Source organism: Colobus angolensis, unplaced genomic scaffold, assembly GCF_000951035.1.
Source record: "Colobus angolensis palliatus isolate OR3802 unplaced genomic scaffold, Cang.pa_1.0 Scaffold13, whole genome shotgun sequence".
In the NCBI taxonomy this organism is placed as follows: Eukaryota; Metazoa; Chordata; class Mammalia; order Primates; family Cercopithecidae; genus Colobus; species Colobus angolensis.
In genome coordinates this window covers 10,034,101-10,058,658 of record NW_012114252.1, presented here as the reverse complement: position 1 = coordinate 10,058,658, position 24,558 = coordinate 10,034,101, and the positions used below count along the sequence as shown (strand labels likewise).

The 24,558-nt window shown below is 38.1% G+C and overlaps 1 protein-coding gene across 2 annotated transcripts in view; it reads right to left on the bottom strand.

Moving 5' to 3' along the window:
* The window catches only part of TM9SF2 (transmembrane 9 superfamily member 2), a 102,624-nt gene that overhangs the window by 26,582 nt on the left and 51,484 nt on the right, over positions 1-24,558 (bottom strand). The window contains exons 10-17 of one of the 2 annotated variants that reach the window (XM_011933830.1): positions 21,828-21,960; positions 18,781-18,900; positions 16,710-16,767; positions 13,660-13,819; positions 11,190-11,341; positions 9,998-10,109; positions 6,132-6,303; positions 2,065-2,136 (exon numbers count right to left, since the gene is read on the bottom strand). In XM_011933830.1, the coding sequence (XP_011789220.1) occupies positions 2,069-2,136; positions 6,132-6,303; positions 9,998-10,109; positions 11,190-11,341; positions 13,660-13,819; positions 16,710-16,767; positions 18,781-18,900; positions 21,828-21,960 (975 nt within the window). In that variant the 3' untranslated portion in view covers positions 2,065-2,068. Of the gene's footprint in view, positions 1-1,435; positions 2,137-6,131; positions 6,304-9,997; positions 10,110-11,189; positions 11,342-13,659; positions 13,820-16,709; positions 16,768-18,780; positions 18,901-21,827; positions 21,961-24,558 lie in introns of those variants that run through there. The other variant, XM_011933828.1, reaches the window with a different exon arrangement.

The following is a 24,558-nucleotide window of genomic DNA, read 5'->3' as shown; positions in this document are numbered from 1 at the left end:
GTATTTTTAGTAGAGACGGGGTTTCACCATGTTAGCCAGGATGGTCTTGATCTCCTGACCTCGTGATCCGTCTTGGCCTACCAAAGTGCTGGGATTACAGGCGTGAGCCACCGCGCCCAGCCAATTTTGTTCTTAATATGGAATATATGTACATACTAAAAGTGGTTTATTTCCTTTTGTGACAGAATAATTACTTCTGTTTTGTAAAATGGATTGACTTAAATACAATAAAATGGCATTGCTTTGGAGTTCTGAAGCAAATACAGACCATACCCTATTTTAGAGAAAGGTAAGGCATTTAAAGGGCTCACTACTCCCTTATCTAGAATCCTTCCACCTGTTCACTCAAGGAAAAATAAAATTGAAGAAAGTGAAACACACTATAAGTCACTGGTTTAACTGGTTGGTTCAATTTGGATATGGCTCCATAATTCAGATTACAAAACTCAACTCTGAATGAATGAAAATGTAACACTTTAAAAACCAAAATCAGCCAGGTGCAGTGGCTCATGCCTATAATCCAAGCACTTTGGGAGGCCGAGGCGGGCGGATCACCTGAGATCAGGAGTTCGAGACCAGTGTGACCAACATGGAGAAACCCCGTCTCTATTAAAAATACAAAATTAGCCAGACGTGGTGGCACATGCCTGTAATCCCAGCTACTCGGGAGGCTGAGGCAGGAGAATCACTTGAACCCGGGAGGTAGAGGTTGTGGTGGGCTGAGATCATGCCATTGCACTCCAGCTTGGGCAAGAATGAAACTCTGTCTCAAAAAAAAAAAAATTATTCAGTAAGAACCCAGCAACATCATATAAGTGACAGCTAGTAATTTCAGTTGTAAGTTTAATGACAGTATCTGATTTGCTCTCCTAAGCAGCAAGCAGAGACCCTAAAATACAAATGAATATGCTCACGGATACAAGCAGCCTGATATTTCTGAATCACCCCACATGCCTATATTCTACATAAATGGATTTCAATTAGTGAGATGAATGTGAAAGACAGTGCATTTCTTAACTCTTAGAAGTAAAAACTGTTTGTGAAATTAAATTAAAACAACGAAATCATAAACATGAAGACTTGCTAGTCACTGCTAATGTATAGGTAATAAAACCTGACTTAAAATACTGTATTTTGAAAAACAAGTCAAAACTAGAAGCTCCTTGATGACAATGCAGTAAGGCCCACCTTAAGTATTTGTGGATAATCCATCTGTCTAGATACGCAGGACTTCAGCCTCGTCTACTGCCCCACAGCGAACATTTTAGACAATGCCTTAAACAGTGAAATTCCATTCAGATTCAAACTCAGAGTTACATTAACAAAATCCAGTAAAACCTGATAACATAGTATAAATCATTTCAAAATACCCTTGGTAAATAGATCTGTATGTACAGAACCTCCTTGAACATATAATAGGTAATGATGCAATGAAGACATTTTTATAATATTTATTAAGATAACAAATTTATAAATTGAAAGACTCAGAGGCACATAGTTTAAAAGGCCAATACCATGGGAATAATGAAGTCAACACAGAAAAGTAAGAAGATATGAACAGTTACAACCAATACAAGATTTTCTTTAAAAGCCACATTCCCCTGGTGAACACATCACAGGAATCATCCTTCAAAATTACCATGATAAAAAGTCATTTCCTTCAAAGAAAAATAATTCTTTCCGCCTACCGAGCCTAGAAAATCCTATTTACAATTCTGTGTCCTGCCTCTCATCAGTATTATTTAACATGGCCTCCTCTATTCTGCCATTAGAAGTATGGAGAATTTTATAGCTACTGTATTTACAAATGCACATAATATTTAAATTTGCTCTTCATTGAGAACAACCGAATATATACTTAATCAAATCACAATACAAATGCTTTATAGTGTTGAAGACACATCTCATGGGGGAAAGGTATGTGGGAAGAGGTGTATTTAGAATTACGGTGTTTCTGAAGGATTACTAGGCCAATAATGCTGATAAAACTCAAGGTAGTCACAAAAACAGGTCTTTGTTGATGAAGAGTTTAATTTATTTCTGTTTTAACTGGACACACTGGACTTCTTCAGTCAACCTTCACCACACTGTATATTTTGGTAACAAACCAAAAGCATGCAAAGAAGCCAATTGTTCCTATAAGAGAAAAAATAAAAATAAACCCTTTTTCAAAGGAAGTGTCATACTTTATACAAAAATACAGGCTTACAATGACTGGTTCCTTAAAAAAGTCCCAAAACTATAAACTATTACCCGCCAGGAATATATTACAGAACTATGAGCACATCTGAAAAATATGCGACCACATCAAGTTTCTCACAAAAACTCATAGAATTGTTTTCTACTCGAAGATTACCTAAGCTTTCTATAATACACATTATTTTCCTTACTACATAGAAAAGACTGAAGGATGTCAACTATCCTTTCCTATTTAAGAATATTTTATGACAAAATGGAAAATGCTACTAGAATTTTTTAAGGTATGAGATGAATACATTAAAACAGGTTCAAATAATGATTAAATGGGGATATTTTCTAAGTACAGTTATTGGAAGTTATCAGTCTTCAAAGAATTATAATAAAGTAACTCAGTAAGTTTTTACAAAATGTTAAAAGTGACATGATTAGGATAATAACAAAAACGCATCCTAGCTGAAAATGAGAGACAGAATGGCAGCAGAGAACACAGCAGCTCTGTCATGAACTATGTGTATCATCCTTGGGCAAGTCCACTGACATCTCCAAGCCCATTTACCATATTAACTAGAGAGAAATTTGTCTGTCCTCATTGCCTCCATAGACTGTTATGTAGAGTAAATGAGATAATTCATGAAAACAATGTATGGCTTGATTTTCAGGTATCAGTGGAGATTCCAAAGAATTTGAATGCTAGATGGGGGCACACCGTTTTTTTTTTTTTTTTTTTCAGTTAAGCAAAATTAGCTAATTTTTATTTTCATATATGAAAAAAACTCTACAGTCAAATCAGGTAGAGTTAGAACAGAAAATATGGTTTTATGATATCAAATACATTAATAATATTTATCATGAAGAGCTAGGAGGATAGTCATAATTATCTCAGTACTGGGAAGACAGTTGATGAAGTATTCATTCCTGATAAAAACTCTTTTTTTTTTGCTGTCTCAAGAACTTTATTAATAGATCATTAAGTGTTTTTTTTTTTTTTTCATTTTTTAAATTACACTTTTAAGTTCTAGGGTACACGTGCACAACGTGCAGGTTTGTTACATATGTATACATGTGCCACGTTGGTGTGCTGCACCCATTAACTCGTCATTTACATTAGTTATATCTCCTAATGCTATTCCCCCCCTCCCCGCCACACCACAACAGGCCCCGGTGTGTGATGTTCCCCATCCTGGGGACACTCTTTCAATGAGACAAAAATGAGGTTCAAAGGGGTTAAGTGACCGTCTCACGGTCACATGGATGGTACTTGTGGCCAGAATTCAAATGTGTTTTTTCTGACTTCAAGCATAGTACTCCTTCCACATGCACACATAAGGGGCTATAAATAGTCCTAGTATACATTTTACATTTAAAGTCTCAATGGTTTTCACCATTGTTTTAAATGCAGTACTCAGAGAAAATATTAAAGGAGATTTTCTAAATCAAGAGACTATACATGGGACATTACCGAGGGAAATCACAAACATCATTATATCTATCCTTACATTGTACATGTATTGAGGCCCTACTTTGTGCAAGGCATTGATGTGTGTTTTGGAGAACATACAAATATACCTTTTGCATACTCCAAAGGGTTATTATTCAGGCTAGGACTGGGATTAATTTCAGAAAAGCAATAATGAAAACATCAGTATATTTATATAACCTTGTACTTACTTGCATAAATTTCAAGATGACAAACAATATTTTAAGATGAGAAAAACATTTAATCACTATCCAGGCAACTCTAAGAAACTTAAGCTTAGTTACTTAATTTTGTTCTTTTTTTTTTGACACAGAGTCTCGCTCTGTCGCCCAGGCTGGAGTGCAGTGGCGCCATCTCGGCTCACTGCAAGCTCCACCTCCCAGGTTCACTCCAGTCTCCTGCCTCAGCCTCCCGAGTAGCTGGGACTACAGGTGCCCGCCACCATGCCTGGCTAAATTTTTGTATTTTTAGTAGAGACGGGGTTTCACCATGTTAGCCAGGATGGTCTTGATCTCCTGACCTCGTGATCCGTCTTGGCCTACCAAAGTGCTGGGATTACAGGCGTGAGCCACCGCGCCCAGCCAATTTTGTTCTTAATATGGAATATATGTACATACTAAAAGTGGTTTATTTCCTTTTGTGACAGAATAATTACTTCTGTTTTGTAAAATGGATTGACTTAAATACAATAAAATGGCATTGCTTTGGAGTTCTGAAGCAAATACAGACCATACCCTATTTTAGAGAAAGGTAAGGCATTTAAAGGGCTCACTACTCCCTTATCTAGAATCCTTCCACCTGTTCACTCAAGGAAAAATAAAATTGAAGAAAGTGAAACACACTATAAGTCACTGGTTTAACTGGTTGGTTCAATTTGGATATGGCTCCATAATTCAGATTACAAAACTCAACTCTGAATGAATGAAAATGTAACACTTTAAAAACCAAAATCAGCCAGGTGCAGTGGCTCATGCCTATAATCCAAGCACTTTGGGAGGCCGAGGTGGGCAGATCATCTGAGGTCAGGGGTTCGAGACCAGCCTGGCCAACATGGTGAAACCCTGTCTCTACTAAAAATACAAAAATTAGCCAGGCGTGGTGGTCACGCGCCTCTAATCCCAGCTACACGGGAGACTGAGGCAGGAGAATCACTCGAACCTGGGAGGCAGAGGTTGCAGTGAGCCGAGATTGCACCACTGCACTCCAGCCTGGGTGACAAGAGCGAGACTCCATTTCAAAAAAAAAAAATCAACATCAATAAAATTTAGGTGATGGTTAAGCTATCATTTTCTGTATGATACGCCTGGAAAAACAACAGATTTTCATAGTGATCATTACTTTTTGTGTGTAGGCTAGGAATAAATTATTCTCTATATACATTTATGGACACACAGGACACAAAAATAGTTATTCCTTGTTTCACTGGCTACTGCCATTTTATAGATGATTTATTAAAATTTACAGCTCTGGACCTAAATCTATCACGTAGCACCAAGACACGCATCCCACCATGTCAGATCAATGATCTGGAATACAGAATCGATGTAAGTGCCTTAAGCCTGAGACAGCAGCACAGACACTTCAAAACCCAACTCCAGGCTCTGACATGCCAACAGATGAGTGAAAAGCAGAACAGGTTTAATTGGGGAAAAAAAAAATTTTTTTTTTCTTTTTGGTTCCTATATTTTCTTCCATAATATGCATGATGAGCTAAAATTTCAGACGCACACTTCATGCAGTATTACTTGTGACAAAGAAAAGTGCTTATAATTCTTTTTTTAAGTTCAGTCAGTCACTCACGCCACAAATGTTTACCAAGCACCCTGGGCTCTGAGATACAGAAAACCTTTATCTAGTTAAGACAGAGAACATATATACACATACAAAATTAATACCAATATAATACACACTATATCCTATTCAGTGCTTGAATTTTAAAATGGAGATAAAATCTTCTAGATTAAGGAATGTCCCATTATCTTTCCTTGATATCCCCGACCTACTTTCAGTCTCACCTTGACTTCACCTCCTCAGTTTCTACTTAGTCCTAAACTTAAGTCACTATAGCTTCTACCCCATTTCTGAAGTGGAAAAAAAAAAAAAAAAAAGACTGTGTGTACCTTTAAGAGGTTAACAGAGGAAAACCATGAGCTGTACTGGCCCATGTGTCCCTGAACCTCTACCACAACTATGACCCTGTTTAGCCTTCTTCTCCTGGCTTCTGTTTCATCATCTTTATGCAACTCACAGGTGGGCAGACCAAACTATGCCTAGTTGAGAGGAGGACTAAATACAGGAGCACTAACAGAATAAGCCTTCATGGGTTTTAAAAAAGATAAACATTTATAAATTATTTTTATAATAATTTAAAGATAAAAGATAAACATTTATAAATTATAAATTATTTGTCTAAAAACTTACACAACAAAAATAATCACTTAAATTCTAATTTTACCTGTAAAAAGAAAGAAGATCAAAACCATTATCATGGTATAACCAAAGTATAGAATTGTGCTTGCTGTTCCTGTGATCTGCAGCTTTGAAAAGAAGTAGTGTATTGCATATATTAAGAAATAAACTGCAGTAAAGCCGCTTGTAAGGAATGAACGCCATTGCCAATGATAATCCTAGGTAGTAAAGAAAAAAAGAACAAGAATTACATTCCAATTAATAGATAAGATATAGTTAACTAAGGTTCAAAGCAAGCATAATAAATGAGACAACCCCCAATCTAATTTCTGCTATCAGTTCCAGGCTCTTTCTCCTATTGAACTTCACCCATTCCTCTCTCCTCACTAAAGGTGCTAAGAAGTGCCCACTGTCTTTGGTGCAGCTGCTTAAAAACTGGCTAAAAATGTTTAGAAGCAACTTAAACTGTTTATGAATAATAAAGCATTAGGCTGTATTTAAAAATTTATTCTTCCCAAGTAAAACCAATGTACAAATAGCTTACAACTTACTTACAGGGTTTGACATTAATATTATTATATTAAAGTCTGGTCAACTCCGTATTAAGAAGAAGATTATTCTATTAAGGCCTGGTTGGAATCCAATTTCACTTATTACTAACATAATTTAAACAAGGCAGATGATTAAAATAGCTCTTCTTGCTTTTAAGTGGCTTATAGCTTAATAGAAGATCTTTTAAAAGAGAACACTTCACTATCTCTCTTGCCCTTTGGAATATGTGAAAAATAAATACATTCAAAAAGCAAACTAAGATTAGAAAATCCTAAAAATACACACACGCACACACACACAAAATGCAACAGCTAATCAATAAATGCAACAGGTAATCAACAAATGCAGCAAAATTGCAGGGTATAAGATCAACATACAAAAGTTGGTTGTGTTTTTACACACCAGCAATGAGCAATCTGAGAAGGAAATTTAAAAACCCAATTCCATTTAAAATAGCACCCAAAAGATTAAAATACCTAGGAATAAATTCAACCAAGGAAGTGGAAGACTTGCATAATGAAAACTCTAAAATTCTGCTGAAATAAATGACAGAAGACTTAGGCAAATGGAAAGACATCCCGTGTTTATGTACTGTTAGACTAAACATTGTTAAGACAGCAATACTCTTCAAAATGATCTACAGATCCAATGTAATACCTGTCATAATTCCAATAACCCAACGATTCAATTTCTGCAGATATGGAAAAGTTAATCCTCAAATTCAAATGGAACTGCAAGGGGCTCCAAATAGTCAAAACAATCTTAAAAAAGAACAAAGCTGGAGGACTCAGCCTTTTTGATTTCAAAACTTACTACAAAGCCATAGTAATCAAAGTAGTGTGGTACAGGCCTAAGGAAAGCATACAGACCACTGGAATAGTATTGAGAGTCCAGAAATAAACCCATACATCTATGGTCAATTGATTTTTGACAAGGTTGCCAAGACCATTAAATGAGGAAAGAACACCCTGTTCAACAAATGGTGCTGGATAACTGGATATCCATATGTCAAATAATGTAGCTGGACACTACATCACACAAAATACAAAAGCTAACTCAAAATGGATCAATAACTTAAATACATGAGGTAAAGCTATAAATCTCAGAAGAAAACATGGGGGTAAATCTTCATAACCTTGAATTTGGCAATAATTCTTTTTTTTGGTAGGGGGGAGGGGGACAGGGTCTCACTCTGCCACCCAAGTTCTGGAGTGCAGTGGTGCAATCATGGCTCACTGAAGCCTAGACCTCCTGGGCTCAAGTGATCTGTCCACCTCAGCCTCCCAAGTAAGCCACCACACCCAGCTAATTTTGTTATTTTTATAGAGACAAGATCTCACTATGTTGCCCAGGCTGGTCTCAAACTCCTGGGCTCAAGCGATCCTCCCGCCTCAGCCTTCCAAAGTGTTGGGATTACAGATAGGCGTGTAATACAGATAGGCATACTCAGTCCTAGTTTGACAATCATTCTTAGATACGACACCAAAAGCATAAGCAACAGAAGAAAAAAAATAGATAAATCTGACTTCATCAAAATTTAAAACTTCTGTGCAAAGGACATTATCAAGAAAGAACCAGAACTGCAAATAACAATCTAATAAAGATCTACTATCCAGAATAAATAAATAAACTCTTACAACTCAACAAAAAGACAAATTTAAAAATAGGCAAAGGACTTGAATGGCTATTTCTCCAAAGAAAAAATACAAATGGCTAACAAACACAAGGACAAATGCTCATCATCAGTCACTGCAGAAATGCAAATCAAAACCAGAATGAGATACCGCTTCACACCCACGAGGACAGCTCCAATTTTTTCAAAAATGGAAGGTAAGTGTTGGCAAAGATGTGGAGAATTAGAACCTTTGTACATTGCTGGTGGGAATGTAAAATGGCACAACCACTGTGGAAAAGTTTGGTAGTTCCTCAAAAAATGGAACAGAACTACCACATGACCCAGTGATTCCACTCCTAGATATATACTTCAAAACCAAAAACAGGTATGCAAATGAACACTTGTACATGAATGTTCACAGCAGCACTATTCACAACAGCCAAAAAGTAGAAACAATACAAATACCCATCAATGGACGAACGGATAAACAAATTTATCATTGTGCCATAAAAAGGAATGAAGTGGCCGGGCGCGGTGGCTCACATCTGTAATCCCAGCACTGTGGGAGGCCGAGGCGGTGGATCACGAGGTCAGATTGAGACCATCCTGGCTAACATGGTGAAACCCCGTCTCTACTAAAAATACAAAAAAATTAGCTGGGAGTAGTGGCGGGCGCCTGTAGTCCCAGCTATTCGGGAGGGTGAGGCAGGAAAATGGCGTGAACCTAGGAGGCAGAGCTTGCAGTGAGCTGAGATCACGCTACTGCACTCCAGCCTGGGCGACAGAGGGAGACTCCGTCTCAAAAAAAAACAAAAAAGAAAGGAACGAAGTACTACTATACATACCACAATACGATGAACACTGAAAACATGCTAAGTCAAAGAAGCCACACACAAAAGGTCACATATTATATGATTCAATTTATAAGAAATGTCTGAACAGGCAAAACAGACAGAAAGCAGACTGTTGGTTGCTAAGGCCTAGGGGAAGCGAGGAATGACGAGTAACTGCTTAGCAAGTATAGGACTTTAATTAGGGGTGATAAAAATATTTTGGAACTAAACAGAGTTGGTAGTAGCACAACACTGTAAATGTTGTAAGTGCCATTAAACTGTCCACTTCAAAATGGTTCATTTTCTGTTATGTAAATTTAACCTCAATTTTTTAAATAACATACCAAGTTTAATAAAGTTAGATTTTTCTCCAATATAGACAATAAATATTAAATAATAGATTTAACACAACCTAAATCTTTAAAATTCAATTCTACCTATTACATAAGGATACTATCATTTTGGTGCTGCCATGAAGATAACTTATTACAATGTGATTATAGAAACTTTTTAACAAATTTTCTTACTAGTTTACTTCTATTAACTGTTCAGTCTAAATTTGTTTTTAATATATTATTTTATATTCTTTCATCTCAGGCATGATATAAATATTTATATCACAAGAGTATTAATTTTTAAGTTGGTTAAAAAACAACATGGAAAAGTTAGCACAACTTACTATTTCCGGAAAATTAACATGTTAAAGTCTCTAATAGTAATCTCTAACTAAATACACTGAACCGGGATATCTTAATCCTAAAGAAAGTTGCATTTGATTTAGGAATACAGGTCAATGTCTATCATAATAAACATACATCTACAGAAATTATTTTAATAATATACAAATTGCAATATCCCAAAGTTATAAACACTGTCTACAAATTAACATAAGTGAATACTGTTAATACATACCTCTGCACATAGGTGGAAATAGCAAAGAAGTATAGTTGCTTCAGAACAGGTAATAACCAGAATGATAAACACCAGAAATAGGAAGCCAAACATGTAATACATCTGGTGTGACCTGTAATCAAACACGTCAAGATGAAACTATACATATTTTCAATTTGACACCGCACATAACACAATCTTTTCATTCTTCTTGAACTGAAAAGGTTTGCTTTTTCTCTCAACTAACCAAACAAGACGAATTATCATAGGTTGGGATGGTGATGGGGTGGGGAAGGGGAGGAGTAGGAAGGATATGTCAGTGTCACTGGACTTTACCTTCCTGCTCAGGGAGGCCTGAAACTTCTACTTATTCACATATGGCTAGTCTACTCATCTCCTGGTGAGCCAGAGATATTTGCTAAACACTGACTGAAAGACAGAGCCAACTAAGAATAGGTAACTGTTTCTTATCACATATAATAAAACCAGTTGAATTTGGAAAATTAATATAACAATTGAGAAGGAAAGATATGTTCTAATCACCAAAAAGCTCAAATTTAGTTCTAATTTTCTGTCACCTCCAACCTCGGTACTTTCTGTAACATATGTCAGTGTGATCCACTAACAATCACGATATAACTCTATATATATACACACACGGACTGGCTCAAAATGACTATTATGAGTTTTTACATGTGAACAAGGAATCGGAGAATGAAGGCTTCTGAGAATTGGAAAGGACTCTGCAGGTCATCTAGACCAATCCCTTCATCAATCCCCTTCAACAAGGGCTCCGAGGATCTTCTCTGGAGCAGTGCAGATTAGTTAGGGACATAGGTTTGGAGAAACTTCAGTGAATTCTCTGTCACAGGGTTGCTGTGTAACAAAGCAAATTACTCAACTTACAAAGCCTCATTTACATCTCTGTAAAATGGGGATAACACTCACCTCACAGAGTTCTGAGAATGAAGTAATAAGAATTAAGGAAGAGTAAGAATTAACAAGCCTTCAATTCATATTATACTAACTGTTATCACTACTGTTCTTCTTCCCACATAGAAAAGATAAAAATAAGCTTTTGGCTTTTAAGATCTCTGGTTACTGAAGAACTGCTTACATTTATAGGATACAAATAGTAACCCATAAAAACAAACAAAAAGCAAATATCACATGTAACAGTAATAAGAATGAGACGGCTTTGTCCTTAGCTTACCAAATACTATTCAGAATGAAGAAGAGCTGTATAAAGATGCAGCCAAAGGGCAAAATCCCTCCCATGACAATACCAGGCAAGGGCTTTGTGTAGAACGACTGTTCAGGAATCTGACGTGGAATCTGATTGGTTCGAACTGGGTGTTCAATGGCCTTCAGTAAAGAAAGGAAGGAAGAATTCATAATTATGTATCTGTCTTAAACATTCTTCTCTGCACAAGATTATTTGCCGGCTTTTTTTCCAGCTTCCATGCTGTCACTAATGGCAATCAAGTCTACTTAAGACATCAAATTGAAATTTGTCTTTAGAAGCCATCAACCAGGTACCATCACGTACAGTACTCGGTCTGTCTATTGGAACAAGTTAATACTGTCTCCAGCAGTGACCCACTGTCTAACGGCTTTAGACACAGGAAGAAGTACACAGGAGATAAGAGAATACTTGGAAAATAATAGTTAATGAAAAGGTAGAGTTAGGCTTTTCATTTTCATTACCTATGTACTGTAAGAAATCAGCTGGTTCTGGAATTTTGGTCAATGTATTTTTATTTGGAGGTGGGCAATGTCATCTTTAATAAAATTGCTCAGTTTTACTAAGACTTAAGAACATGAAAACAACAATGAATGGCTGTATGAAGCTTTATGACCATAAGGAGTTGGTGATGTTCTCAACTCTTCTCCCTTTCATGACACTACATGGTAGTAAGAAAATCACTGGAACCTGAAGTACACAAGCAGCCACATGAGAGGGGAAAAGAGTACAGATGTAGAAATTCATTTTCTTGTAAAAAAGTTCAAAAATATCCTTCTATAGTTTTTGTGATGATAAATCAAAATTTAAAACTTGGTATTTTCATTCAGACCATACTTCCGCTGACTAGATTATTATTTTACATGTAGATACACGAGTATACAGGCAGAGAATCACGTATATCATTCTCCAATACGTACATTTTAAACTTTTATTTATTTCCCACGCTGATATTAAACAGGAATATTATAAACTTCAAACTAGCAAAGTTTTGGAATTTCAAGTAATTATTTAATCAATGTAATTAAAAAATTCAAACCCTGTCAGTTCACTACTTCTGAGGTATAAAGTCATAAATTAAACAAAATGCCAAAGTTGTTTAAAAAAATCCTTCAGCAGCCAGGCATGAAAGTGCAGTAGAGGCTGTGGAACAAGCGCCAGCTTCTGCTGCTTCTGGGTCCTGCTCACAAAGTGTACTAAACACATAGTCTTTCTTTTACCCTGTGGACTTGATATTTTCAGAGAAGGACAGGGATACCGAAGTGCAGTTAAAGAAGGATACTGGTAAGACGGAAGAATAAGATTTCTTTTTTTTTCCTTTTAGCCTGAGGGCGAAAGTGAGAGAAGGCCAACTGCAGGGTGAGAGAGAAACCAGAGGAACGACTGAAACCTGATTATGATCTTCCTTAAAATCCAATATTAGCAGGGAAGCAGATACAATTTATTTCAAGCAGATACAATTTATTTCAAAGCTACATATCAATCACAAACATTTGCTACTCTTACTCTGCAGCCACTTTTCTTTTTTTTATTTTTATTTTTATTTTTATTTTTGAGACGGAGTCTCGCTCTGTCGCCCAGGCTGGAGTGCGGTGGCCAAATCTCGGCTCACTACAAGCTCCGTCTCCTGGGTTTACGCCATTCTCCTGCCTCAGCCTCCCAAGTAGCTGGGACTACAGGCGCCTGCCACCTCACCCGGCTAGTTTTTTTGCATTTTTTAGTAGAGACGGGGTTTCACCGTGTTAGCCAGGATGGTCTCGATCTCCTGACCTCGTGATCCACCCGCCTCGGCCTCCCAAAGTGCTGGGATTACAGGCTTGAGCCACTGCGCCCGGCCGTCCACTTTTCTTATAGTGACTTCTTAACCCACCCTCTCTGCTTACTTAGTTAAGCTTTGTGCATTTTGGGAGGCCAAGAGAGGTGCATCACCTGAGGTCAGGAGTTAGAGACCAGCCTGGCCAACATGGTGAAACCCTGTCTCTACTAAAAATACAAAAATTAGCTGGGTGTGTTAGCGCATGCCTGTAAATCCCAGCTACTCGGGAGGCTGAGGCAGGAAAATCACTTTAACCCCGGAGGTGGAGGTTGCAGTGAGCTGAGATGGTGCCACTGCACTCCAGCCTGGGTGACAGAATGAGACTCCATCTCTAAATGAATGAATGAATGAATGAATCAATGTTTTCATTAGTTTATATTGGCATTTCTTTCCCAATTAAATCTATATTAGCTTCTATTTACTTAAAAAAATTTGAAACCTAAGTTTAGATCTGTAACCTCTCTACCACACTCCTAAATAATACTACTATTTTTAAAATATTCTATGAAATCCAGATCCTAAAGGACAAGTTTACATCTTTACACACTTCTATGATATCTTTTGAGATGGCATATGCTAATTTCTGCAGCTAAAATTCACCTAAGTTAACACCTATAAACTTACATTCTTCTTAAAACCAAAGTATGCACCAATGAACGTCAGAGGCACAGATATGCAGAACCAAAGGGCCAATATTGCAACCAGTGTCCCAAAAGGAATAGCCGCTGAAGATCCTTCTCCCCAGAGGATCAGATTCATTATAAAGAAGTCAGCAAAGACAATCCTGAAAGATACAACAGGCTTTTGGGTAAAACCAGAGATAACAAAATGCAACAGTAGTATGCAATCAATATTACAACTTCTATGTTTCTAAAATACATATACAAAGAAAGTGGAATTGCTGCATCACAGGATGTGTGAATGTAAAACCTGACTGGAAACTACTCAATTGCTCTTCAGATTGGGTTTGCCTGACTTAAACTCCTACTAGTAGCCCATGAAAGTCAGTTCTTTACATATTTTCATTATACTTGCAACTGTCAATTCTGTTGTTTTAATTTGTATTTCCTGTTGAAAACTGCAGCAAGTGTCTGGTGTCTGCTGGCTTTTTTGGTTCTACCTTCTGTGATGGGTTGCTGATATCCACTGCTCGGTTTTCACTTGGCCTGCATGTCTTGCCAAGTCATGTATGTGAGTTATTTACATACTCTACTTACTAATTCCTTGTTAAATGTCTTGTTGCCACAGTCTGTGGCTTTTTCTGAACCCAAACATCTAAATGTGTGTAGTTAATTTCCATTAGGTCTTTCTTCTGAATACATTTTTAAAAATATGGTTGTAATCATACAATAATCACTGTACTTACCCCACACAGTTTTTAAGTGCGACCACTTTCCTCTTTATCCTTTGTGCAGTCTGCTTAAGAGAAGAAAGCCTTCCCTAACCTGGGATCATGAAGCTGCTCTTCCATATTTTCACATAGTAGTTACGCCTGGTGCATTTAGGTTTGACTCCACCTAGAACTGACGACTTTCTCCCTTCATGAAGAGAATCAGTTGTCCCAGCATCACTTATCTAACAGTTCCTCTGGCTCACGGTGCCACATCTAGCAAGCTGCCATGGATACAGGGCCTACTTCTGTATTCTCCATCCCAGCAGCTGCTGGACTCTCTAAACACCTTCACGGGGCTTGATCTTTTCATCAAGAAACATGGCAAATTTCCATCTCTTTCGAGTTAATACCTTGTAGGCCTGTCATATGGATTGTGCATACTTTGAGAGGTTATTTCAGGCGCTGTATAGGTTTTCTGTGAATACAGCCCTCTTCCAGCACAACTACCACTACCATTAAAACATTTAACTGGCTAATGGTGATATTTAGGATCTTGGAATATTAGTTGATACCCAGGCATTTTGCCAAACTCTGTTTATTAATTCTACAAGTTTTACAGTTAAAATTTGTTGGTGTTCTTTGTATACAAATAATGTCATCTATAAATAATAAGATGAAATCCACCTTTTTGTTTCCTCCTTTACTGTGAACAGAACTTAAATAACAAGTCATGAAAGAGATTTACTGAGAATGTCCCTAGTGTTTTATTATCAGTGATGTTGGTTCTGCATTAGAGATAAGATTCTTTTTAATACAAGGAAACGTTTCCTTATTAAATTTTTTTAAAACCTGAAAACAATGCTCAATATTATCAAAGGTCATTTTACTGCATCTGTTGCAGTAATTATATGCAGGTGTTTATTAATGTAGAATTACATGACTAGATTTCCTGTTATTAAATGATCTTTCTATTCCTAGGTGAACACCAAGTCCCCCTGCCCCTGAATACTTGAGTTCTTAGCGTGCTCTATTTACCTGCTGGTAAACACCTACTGTTAAGAGTAGGGTGAAGAATATCAATCAGAGAAGGGTTGATCAGAGACATAAAAGAAGAACCAGCACAGGATAATTTTTATGAAGCCAAAAAAGTAAGGAGTTTCAAGGAGAAGGTATTCCAGTGTTAGACAATACAGAGAGGCAGAGAGAATATGGTTTCTGGAGAAAATGGTAAACTTAAAAGTTTCAGTAAAATGATGGAGAAAAATACGAATGACGTGGCTTTACACTGCAAATGTTTACTGAGAAAATGAGAAGAAAGGAGTATAGACTATTTTTTTCAAGGCATTTTGTTGGGAATAGAAAAGAGATAGAAATAAGAGGAGAAGATGCTTATGATCCCTTTTTAGGGGAGAAGGGAGCAATGGAAGATGTGCGACATTGGAGGGAGAGGTGCCTGAAAAGCAAGATTCGGAGATTCTGCAGGAAATCACAGTCTTGGTAAGGAAGGACACCTTCATGAGTTGACAGAGGGAAAGAAAACAAAGGACATGGCTTGAGAAAAGCATAGAAATTTGAATAGAACCCATAACCAAGAAGACGGTGAATCTTCGGTGGAGGTGACAGAATATTTATCCCAAATGTGTATTAAAATGCTGCTGCCATCGTGCTTGCATTTCTTGCCTGCAAATGGAACAGTTCTGGTTTCTAGACCTCATCATCTTCGGCTTTCTTTATTGCTGTAGCCAGTTCACATGTCAGTTCTTGCCCACCAGAAATGTGCAGGTTTGGGAGGAAGTGGGTTCTGTTTCTAGGACCAGAACCACACCAGATAATTGAGAGGAGAAGCAGTTTCAGAGAGTGAAGAATTTTTGTTTTGTTTTGGATTTGTGGTGGCTGTTTATTTTCTATTTTTTGGTGTATATTAGTTTATTTAATGAAATAAACTCTAAAAAGCAGCAATGCTTTGGATAGAAACGGGACAACATATGCTTGCCTGAACTATCTTCAGGTGCGGATTCCTTCCGTGACTGGGTCAAAAGCTTTAAATAGAGCCCTACAGAACAACATGTCAGACTGACCACTAAAAACCAAGAAATAGAAAGACTTTGAAGAGAAGGAACTAAAACATTTCTCATGTCTAAAGGTACCTTCCCCAGATAAGACATGTGGTAATCATTTGGCAAATGTTTATAAAATATTTATTTTATCCCTTTTCGAAAATTAAATTTACTTTCTTAGGTACATGATTTAGAGACACAGAGGATTAAAGACTCAAGGACTGAAAATTTGGGGACTAACATGTAACTATGTTAAGAAAGTAATTCTTGAAAAATTCACTTACCCAGGACAAAGAAATGATGTTAATAAAACATTTGTTTTCCACTTCTCACCTCCAAAGGCTATGGAAGAAAACAAGAGTGGTATAAATACAGATTTTTCTTTAAAGCAAACCAAATATCCATATTACAAGTCCGATATTTGCGAAACTGTCAGATAGTACTGAGTACTCATTCCTAGAAAACGGTACTACCAAATATGATGTGATACTCCCTTATTAAATAATCCAAATCCGAGACATACAGCATAGAATCAGAGGCAAGTCATCAAGATCAGTTCTTTCCCCCTCACAACCAAAAGAATTCTTAAATCCTGCGCCAGTATCAATCAATGGGCCTATGCACAAGAAACGCACACGGGACTCTCACTTATCTTGCAGTCAGTTTCAGAATTTGTGATAAAACTAGGAACCGTCAAGCCTGATGTGCAGCACATTCACATTTCCACAGCAGGCCGACTCTTCCTCCAGCACTGCGGTTTCTAGGAGGAACTGTGGTTCCTAGGAAATGCGTGCGTCAGGTGAGGCAACTAAGAAGAGTAGAAAGGTTATGACCATTTGACAGAACGTTTGCTAATATATGTTTTACTCTCCTTTGCCTCTCTCCAATTTTTTTTTCCAGTTTAAAAAATTCAAATACTGAAGTAGCTAGAGTGAAAAATGAAAGTACACCTCTGCTCCCAGTTTAAAAGTCAGAAATGAAACTGGCTGAGATCTCAGAACAGCTGTGAATTTTAAAAAAGTTTTAACATAGTTCATGGGCAAGTTTAAGTGCCACTTGCCCTAGAAGAAAATAATGAAATTTTATATATACATAAAATCATATATATGTATCATGATTTGAATTCACAGTGTTTCTGATAAACAGACTGTTATGAAATGATTAATTCTGGGTTTACTACAATTCCAGTCAAAATTCAGGTAATACACGATCTGCAGCTGGGAGACCTGAAGGATGGGGAGGCATTAGTGAGAGGAGCGTGGGTGGGAGTGGGAAGGCAGGCAGCCTGGCCGAGGAACCCACAGAAAGCCAGTGTGGCTGAAATGGTAAAAAAGGGGGAGTGTGGCATGAAGTAAGGCTGGTGTGGCAGGCAAAGGGCTGACTGTATTTTGGATGCATTAAAATCCATATGATGACCCTAATCCTATCTCCTTTAGTAAAGGGGAAGAGAGAACTTGACAAAATTCACAGAAATTAAAACACACTGAAAACACACATACATACAGGGCTTTACATACTCAAGAGAGAACTGTGTCTGACAAGGTCTAAGTTAATCTTCTACCTGGGGCTGAGACTACCCAACCCCACCTTCAGGTTATCCATGTAACTCTACTGTGTTTTACCTCAAAAGTTTTTCATATTGCTAGACCGTGGGGAATCACTGTATATCCCAGAAAAGACTGTGGCATTCCCGAGCAGGGCAGCTCTGGTCCCTGCTGACCCTGTCAGTTGCTTTCTAAGCCATCCAGTCCCATCTCAGCCTTACTCTGTGGCCCTGACCCTTTTTTTTTTCCATTGAACTTTATTTTACTTCTAGAAAGGAAGAACACAAGAGATTGTGACTAATGCAATTACAAAAGTAACTTTCTAGCTCTCCAAAATAGTGAGATCTTTGTTTACTTGAAACTGTTTTTTATAAATATTAAATTGATACAATGTAAGTACGACTTCTCATATGTAAGAAAAGGTACACCTAGATATACTACTTGTTTTAGTGAAAAAAATCAGTGATACTCATTTGTATACTCTTCCCCTTTATTAGTCTATATGTGCGTTTATGAACACAGCATATTTAAGTTCAGCCCAACCTGTTATGCCAAAGCTTAAAGAAAAAAAGAGGGAGGGGATAGTGGGTAAGTAGCACAATTTGCTTGTTTCACTAAACATTTTTGAACAAATAAATCTTGGGATAGTCACTCATGTCACAAAAGGAATCACGAAGCAGGCTCCTTGTAACTAAAAACCCCTGTGAGGCACACTATTTTCAGAGCATCACCATCTGATACCCAGGTCAGACCCACAGCTGCGGCAGAGTCCCTTCCTGATCAGACGCCAGTCACGGTAGCTTTGACTTACACTTATAGAATCTGGCAGCAACATAGCCTGCAGGGGTGCCCAGCAGCACCCACAGGACCACAGCACACGTCATCAGTGCTCCTCGGTTGGCAGGTGACAAAAATCCCAGGCAAGCGAAAACTAAAACACAAATCATGAAAGGTTATACATGTTATTACTGTTTCCTTTGCTGTGAAATGATAGAGAAACCCTGTCATTTTTTAAACAAGAAAAAAATACAACTTCATGAAAAACCATGTGCTCTCTTACCATGCAGCTCTACTCAATTTTAGTAATATTTAATGTACTGCACCAATCTGATCATAGATGAGGCAAACTTCACTTTGGAAGTTTCTTGTGAGAGTCCAGAAGACCTCATCTTTCCTGTGATCAGACTGGATGCTCAACAGTGCATTTGGCTCTTCTGAGATTCAAGTACAGCCTTTAAAATTAACATAAATGAAAATGTTTCCACTATGAAATATTCTCACTTTTCTTTCATTAAAAATATAGGGGTCCTCTGGGGGTTAAAAAAAAAAAAAAAACCTTACAACATTCAAACATAAAAGACATACAGAATCTAATCAAAGAACAAAATGATGGAGACAGATTTCATAGGGCCATTAGCTTTTCACAAATAACTGCAGGACCTGGTCAGCAATGCGGGGAAACCCTGGCCCTACCTTATTCATGTGGTTAGCTTTGTTTGCTCTTCCCCATATAAGCCTTCCTACTAACGAGAATTAAAATGCTATATTATATTCATAGAAATTCCCAGCTTTAAGTTGGGGCTTAGAAGTTATAAGGTGCTCAGAATCCCAAGGCAAGTAGGATACTGCCGAGAAGAGTTTCAGGTGGCTTTCTAAACCCAGCAGCAAGAAAATCCCCATTGTTTCCCCCAAAACACACATGACCAAGCACATATGTGAGCAAGCACACACACACACACCTCTGATGAGCACCAGAGTCATGATCAGCAGGAAACACATCCAGGTAGCTTTAGAAGATGTACCAGGATTTCAGTTAAGATGCAACCCCTTTCTCCTCCCCCACCTGAAAACTGGACTGCCCTTCAGCAGAAAGTTCCTATTTGAGGACTCAAGGAAAATGATTCCCATCGTATTCTATCCTAGACTCTCTGAAACTTTCCTTCCTTAAAAGTTCATTTTTCTAGCTGACCCCAATAAAGACCAGAGCGTCGCAGAAGACAGCTCCTAATAAGACCTGAAAGCAGAAGTTGGCCAGGTGTGGTGGCTCACACCTGTAACCCCAGCACTTTGGGAGGCCGAGCCGGGTGGATCACGAGGTTGAGAGATGGAGACCATCCCGGCCAACATGGTGAAACCCTGTCTCTACTAAAAATACAAAAATCAGCAGGTGTGGTGGCAGGTGCCTATAATCCCAGCTACTCAGAGGCTGAGGCAGGAGAATTGCTTGAACCAGGGAGGCAGAGGTTGCAGCGAGCCAAGATTGTGCCACTGCACTCCAGCCTGGTAACAGAGCGAGGTTCCGTCTCAAAAAAAAAAAAAAAGAAAGAAGAAAGCAGAAGTTTATCTTCAAGTATTCATTCTGCTCTAAGTCTAGTTTGGCTCTCTGTCATCCAGTGCCTTCACCCTACCCTCTGTCCAAACCTTTTTTATGACACCTTTTCCTGACCTATCCTCTTTAGCACGACTTACTTCTTATTAGTATGGCATTAGTTACAAATTCTAGCTCTAACTATCAAAGTTGTATCTCCTTAAGTTGTTAGATTAAAAAAAGAGATGTTCTAGTCAGTCTTCAAATTGAGCCTGAAGGTGTGAGTCAGTGGTTCCCAAACTTATTCAGTGCCAGACATTTGGAAATGATACTGCTCTCTGCAAAGCATTTATATAATTAATTTTATCATAAAAATTTGGAAAAACTTTACTAACAAAAACCACTATAGTATTATGTATTTAATATGTAATCAAACATAAAAAATAAATGTTTACTAAAAAATTATTAAAGGTTTCTGAATTCTCCCAGTATATTCATTTGTTGCTATTTATCAGTAGTAGGCATCAATAAAGTAAAATACATTTAAAAAGGTAAAATTTAGAAAATTTTATTCATAAACATTTTTTCTCTTCCAATTAAGAAAACCGGAAGACAGTGGAATTAAGTATACACAGAGGTAGTTTCAGAACAACCCCTGGGGCTATCAATACCTCTAAGGAACATCTATTTAAAAAAAAAAAAAGAAGATTATCCTAGTTGGCAAAAATTTAAATACAATTTCTGAAGTTGTTGAGGTAGCTCAAAAATATTCTTTTTATGGAGGAAGGAAGGTCTTTTCTACACACTCGCTTTCTCTAGAGAAGGAGATCCTGCTTCCTAAATCCTCCCCAGGTGAGAAGGGTCTACACAGTGCTTCCTTCCCCATGCCCCCTTTACCCACCCTCCTCCCTCTGTGGAAGCCAAGAATATCCTGGAACCCTAACCAGACTGTGCCTGCCCACGATGGCTGGGTAAAAGAGACCCTAAATGGTCCTGGTTCTGGGCTGTTTCGACTCAGATGATGATGGTCTTAAGGACCTGTTCATCTCCAGTCCAGTGCTTTCCTGACAAAGGTTTCGTCTAGGAAGAGCTGAAGGGAGAAACCAAGAGTCAGTCTTTGGGTGCAGCTAACCCTGCCCCAAGTCACTTAGATTTTGAGAACCTAAAGGACTCTCAGAAATAACCTGGCTTACCTACCCACTTAGAAAACCTGTGGTTTTTTTTTTCTTTTTCTTTTTTTTTTGAGATGGAGTCTTGCACTGTCGCCCGGGGTTGGACTGCAGTGGCGCAATCTCAGTTCACTGCAACCTCTGCCTCCCAAGTTCAAGTGACTCTCCTGCCTCAGTCCCTCAAGTAGCAGGGATTACAGGCGCCTGCCACCATGCCCAGCTAATTTTTTTTGTAGTTTTAGTAGAGATGGGGTTTCACTATATTGGCCAGGGTGGTCTCGAACTCCTGACCTCGTCATCCACCCGCCTTGGACTCCCAAAGTGCTGCGGTTACAGGCATGAACCACATACCCGGCCAGAAAAACTTCAGTTAACACTTACATAGAGTCACAAAGGTCATAATTAAAATCTGTGTCCCAGATCCTAGAAAGACTGATAGCAGCATCCCTTTTCTTGGAGGACGGAATATATCACCATGAACAAGTTTCCAGCCAAATTCTTCCTGGGCATCTTCCTAAAAGGGGAATGAAATCAGTTCAATTGTCTTATGGTATCAACAAGACAACTATAGACAGTTTGTTCACTGTTGAATATGCTGTTACAGAAAAAAGGTTTTTTTAAACTTATTTTAAAAATGTTAGTATCTATTTCAATTTTGAAGAATACAGGTTGACTCATGGAGCTTAATATGGCTTTGTTGAACTTATATGTCAGTTTCTTGAATTTATGACATTAAGGTCTACAAATATACTTATTGAGAAACTTTACAAAGACAATGTGTTTGCTACCTAGTTCTACTCTAAGTCAAGCTTTGTGATCTGACTTGATGACAATTTTTAGTCACATTCTATCCTCTTCATCCTACTCTTAATAATCTCCACAATAAGAAAATGGCATTAGCTCTCCTATTCTAGCTACTCTGCTAATACGGTAAGCATGGCTGTAAACATATTAGTAAGCGTGTCACCAGCCCAAACTGCAGCCCTTATCTGCAGACACATACACAAGTACCTACTCAACAGCTTCACTGGGTTGTTTAATACACATCTTGAACAGAATTATCCACAACTGAACAGATTCTTGATTCTCTTTCCCCCATCTAAATCTGCTCTTCCTGTAGACTCCTTCAGTAGATAAAAACTCCATCCTTCCAGCTGCTCAGTCCCCCAAACCCTGGAGTCGTCCATGATTCTTCCCTTCTTTCCCTACCTTGCACACAACCTTTTAACAAATGCTATGGTTCTACCACCAAAATACATCCACAGGATGCCACCACCCTCCTGGTTCAAGTCATCCCATCTTACCTGACTACTGAATATACACTAAACCTGTCTGTTCCTGTGCCTGCCACCATTCAGTTGATCCTCAATACAGCAGCCAGAGTGACCATTCTGGTGGTTTGAACCAGAAACCTGGGGTCATTCACTGACTTTTCTTCAGCTTCTACACTCTCCACTGCCAGCCAGTCAGTCAGCTCCACCCCACCTCCCAAACATCCTCCATATTTATCTGTCCACTCACCTGCTTCCTCCCTGCCACCATCCTCAGTCTCCAGGAATTCTGTAACAGCATCCTGACTGGTCTTTAAACCTCCAATTTTGCCCTGCACTGGATGATTCTCAACATAATATTCAAAGTAATTTCCTTAAAACACACATCTGGCCATGTCACTGCAGTTTAAAATTATTCAACAGCTTCTCAATGATCTTCAAACTGTACAGCTTATAAGACCATTGGAATCTGGCCCTTGCTTGCTTGTTCAGCTTCCTCTGTCAACATTCCCTCAAGGGTAATCGGCATCCCTCCTCGATTCCCCATTCAAACTACTATCTTTCCAAGCAGTAGACAATGCTATTACTAATATATTAAATTTACATTTTTTAAAGTAACTATAAATCAGCTGAAATTTGAAATGTGGAAAATTATACAGAGGCATTAATCCTGCTTTTAAAATGTCTAGGCCAGGTGCTGTGGCTCATGCCTAGATTATAATCCCAGCACTTTGGAAGGCCAGGGCAGGTGGATCATTTGAGGTCAGGAGTTCGAGACCAGCCACCTGGCCAACATGATGAAACCCTGTCTCTATTAAAAATACAAAAACCAGCTGGGCGGTAGTGGCGCGTGCCTGTAATCCCAGCTACTCAGAAGGTTGAGGCAGGAGAATTGCTTGAGCCTGGGAGACGGAGGTTGCAGTGAACCAAGATTGCACCACTGCACCCCAGTCTGGATGATAGAGTGAGACCCTGTCTCAAAAAAAAAGAAAATAAAATATAAATAAATAAATAAATAAATAAATAAATGTCTAACTTTTAAGGCAATAGTAAAAATCAAAATATTTTCCTCCCCTTGGTACAAAATACTTTCCTACACTTGGGAATTAGACTCCACTTGGTCATTTACAAGGAATGTACAAAGTTGAAGTATTATTAGAAGTATGCAGGCTCTAAGTGAATTAAAACTGTATCTGGGATTGGCTTCAAAAAACCTGGTGGGCATAAGTGGCATTCCATAGATGGAAACAAGACTGAACCTGAGATGATTAAGTGTTGGACTAGGGTGTGGGTACACTAATCTCCTTACTTTTGAGAATGTGTATTTAAAAAGTAGGGGAGGAAAAGTACATGCATCTCTTCTTTTAGGTGGGGTAGTATTAAGAGGGGCCATTTTCTGATCACTTTTTATTAAGTAGGCACTAAAAATATCAAAAGGTGTAAGTGAAAACTAAGTTTCCCCCAGGGAGCAAGGCCCCCTGTTCTGTTGCAAACCAACGGGACTAGGTTCTTGTTATTCTTGCAGAGATATTCTACCTATATGTAAACAAATGTATGAATAGATTTTTTTTTTTACAAAAATGGTTGCATATTATACACCTTTTTCCTATCTTGCTTTTTTAGTCTAACAATATCATGAAGGTGCGTCTCCTCTTTGTATATATGGTTACCTCATTCTTTTTAGTAATTATATAGTATTCTACTATATGGATGTTCTATAATTTCTAAAATTAGTCCCCTATTGACAGGTATTTGGGTTGTTTATATTCTTCTGCTATTTATAAAAAATCTGGCTCAAGCCTGTAATCCCAGCACTTTGGGGGGCCGAGACGGGCGGATCA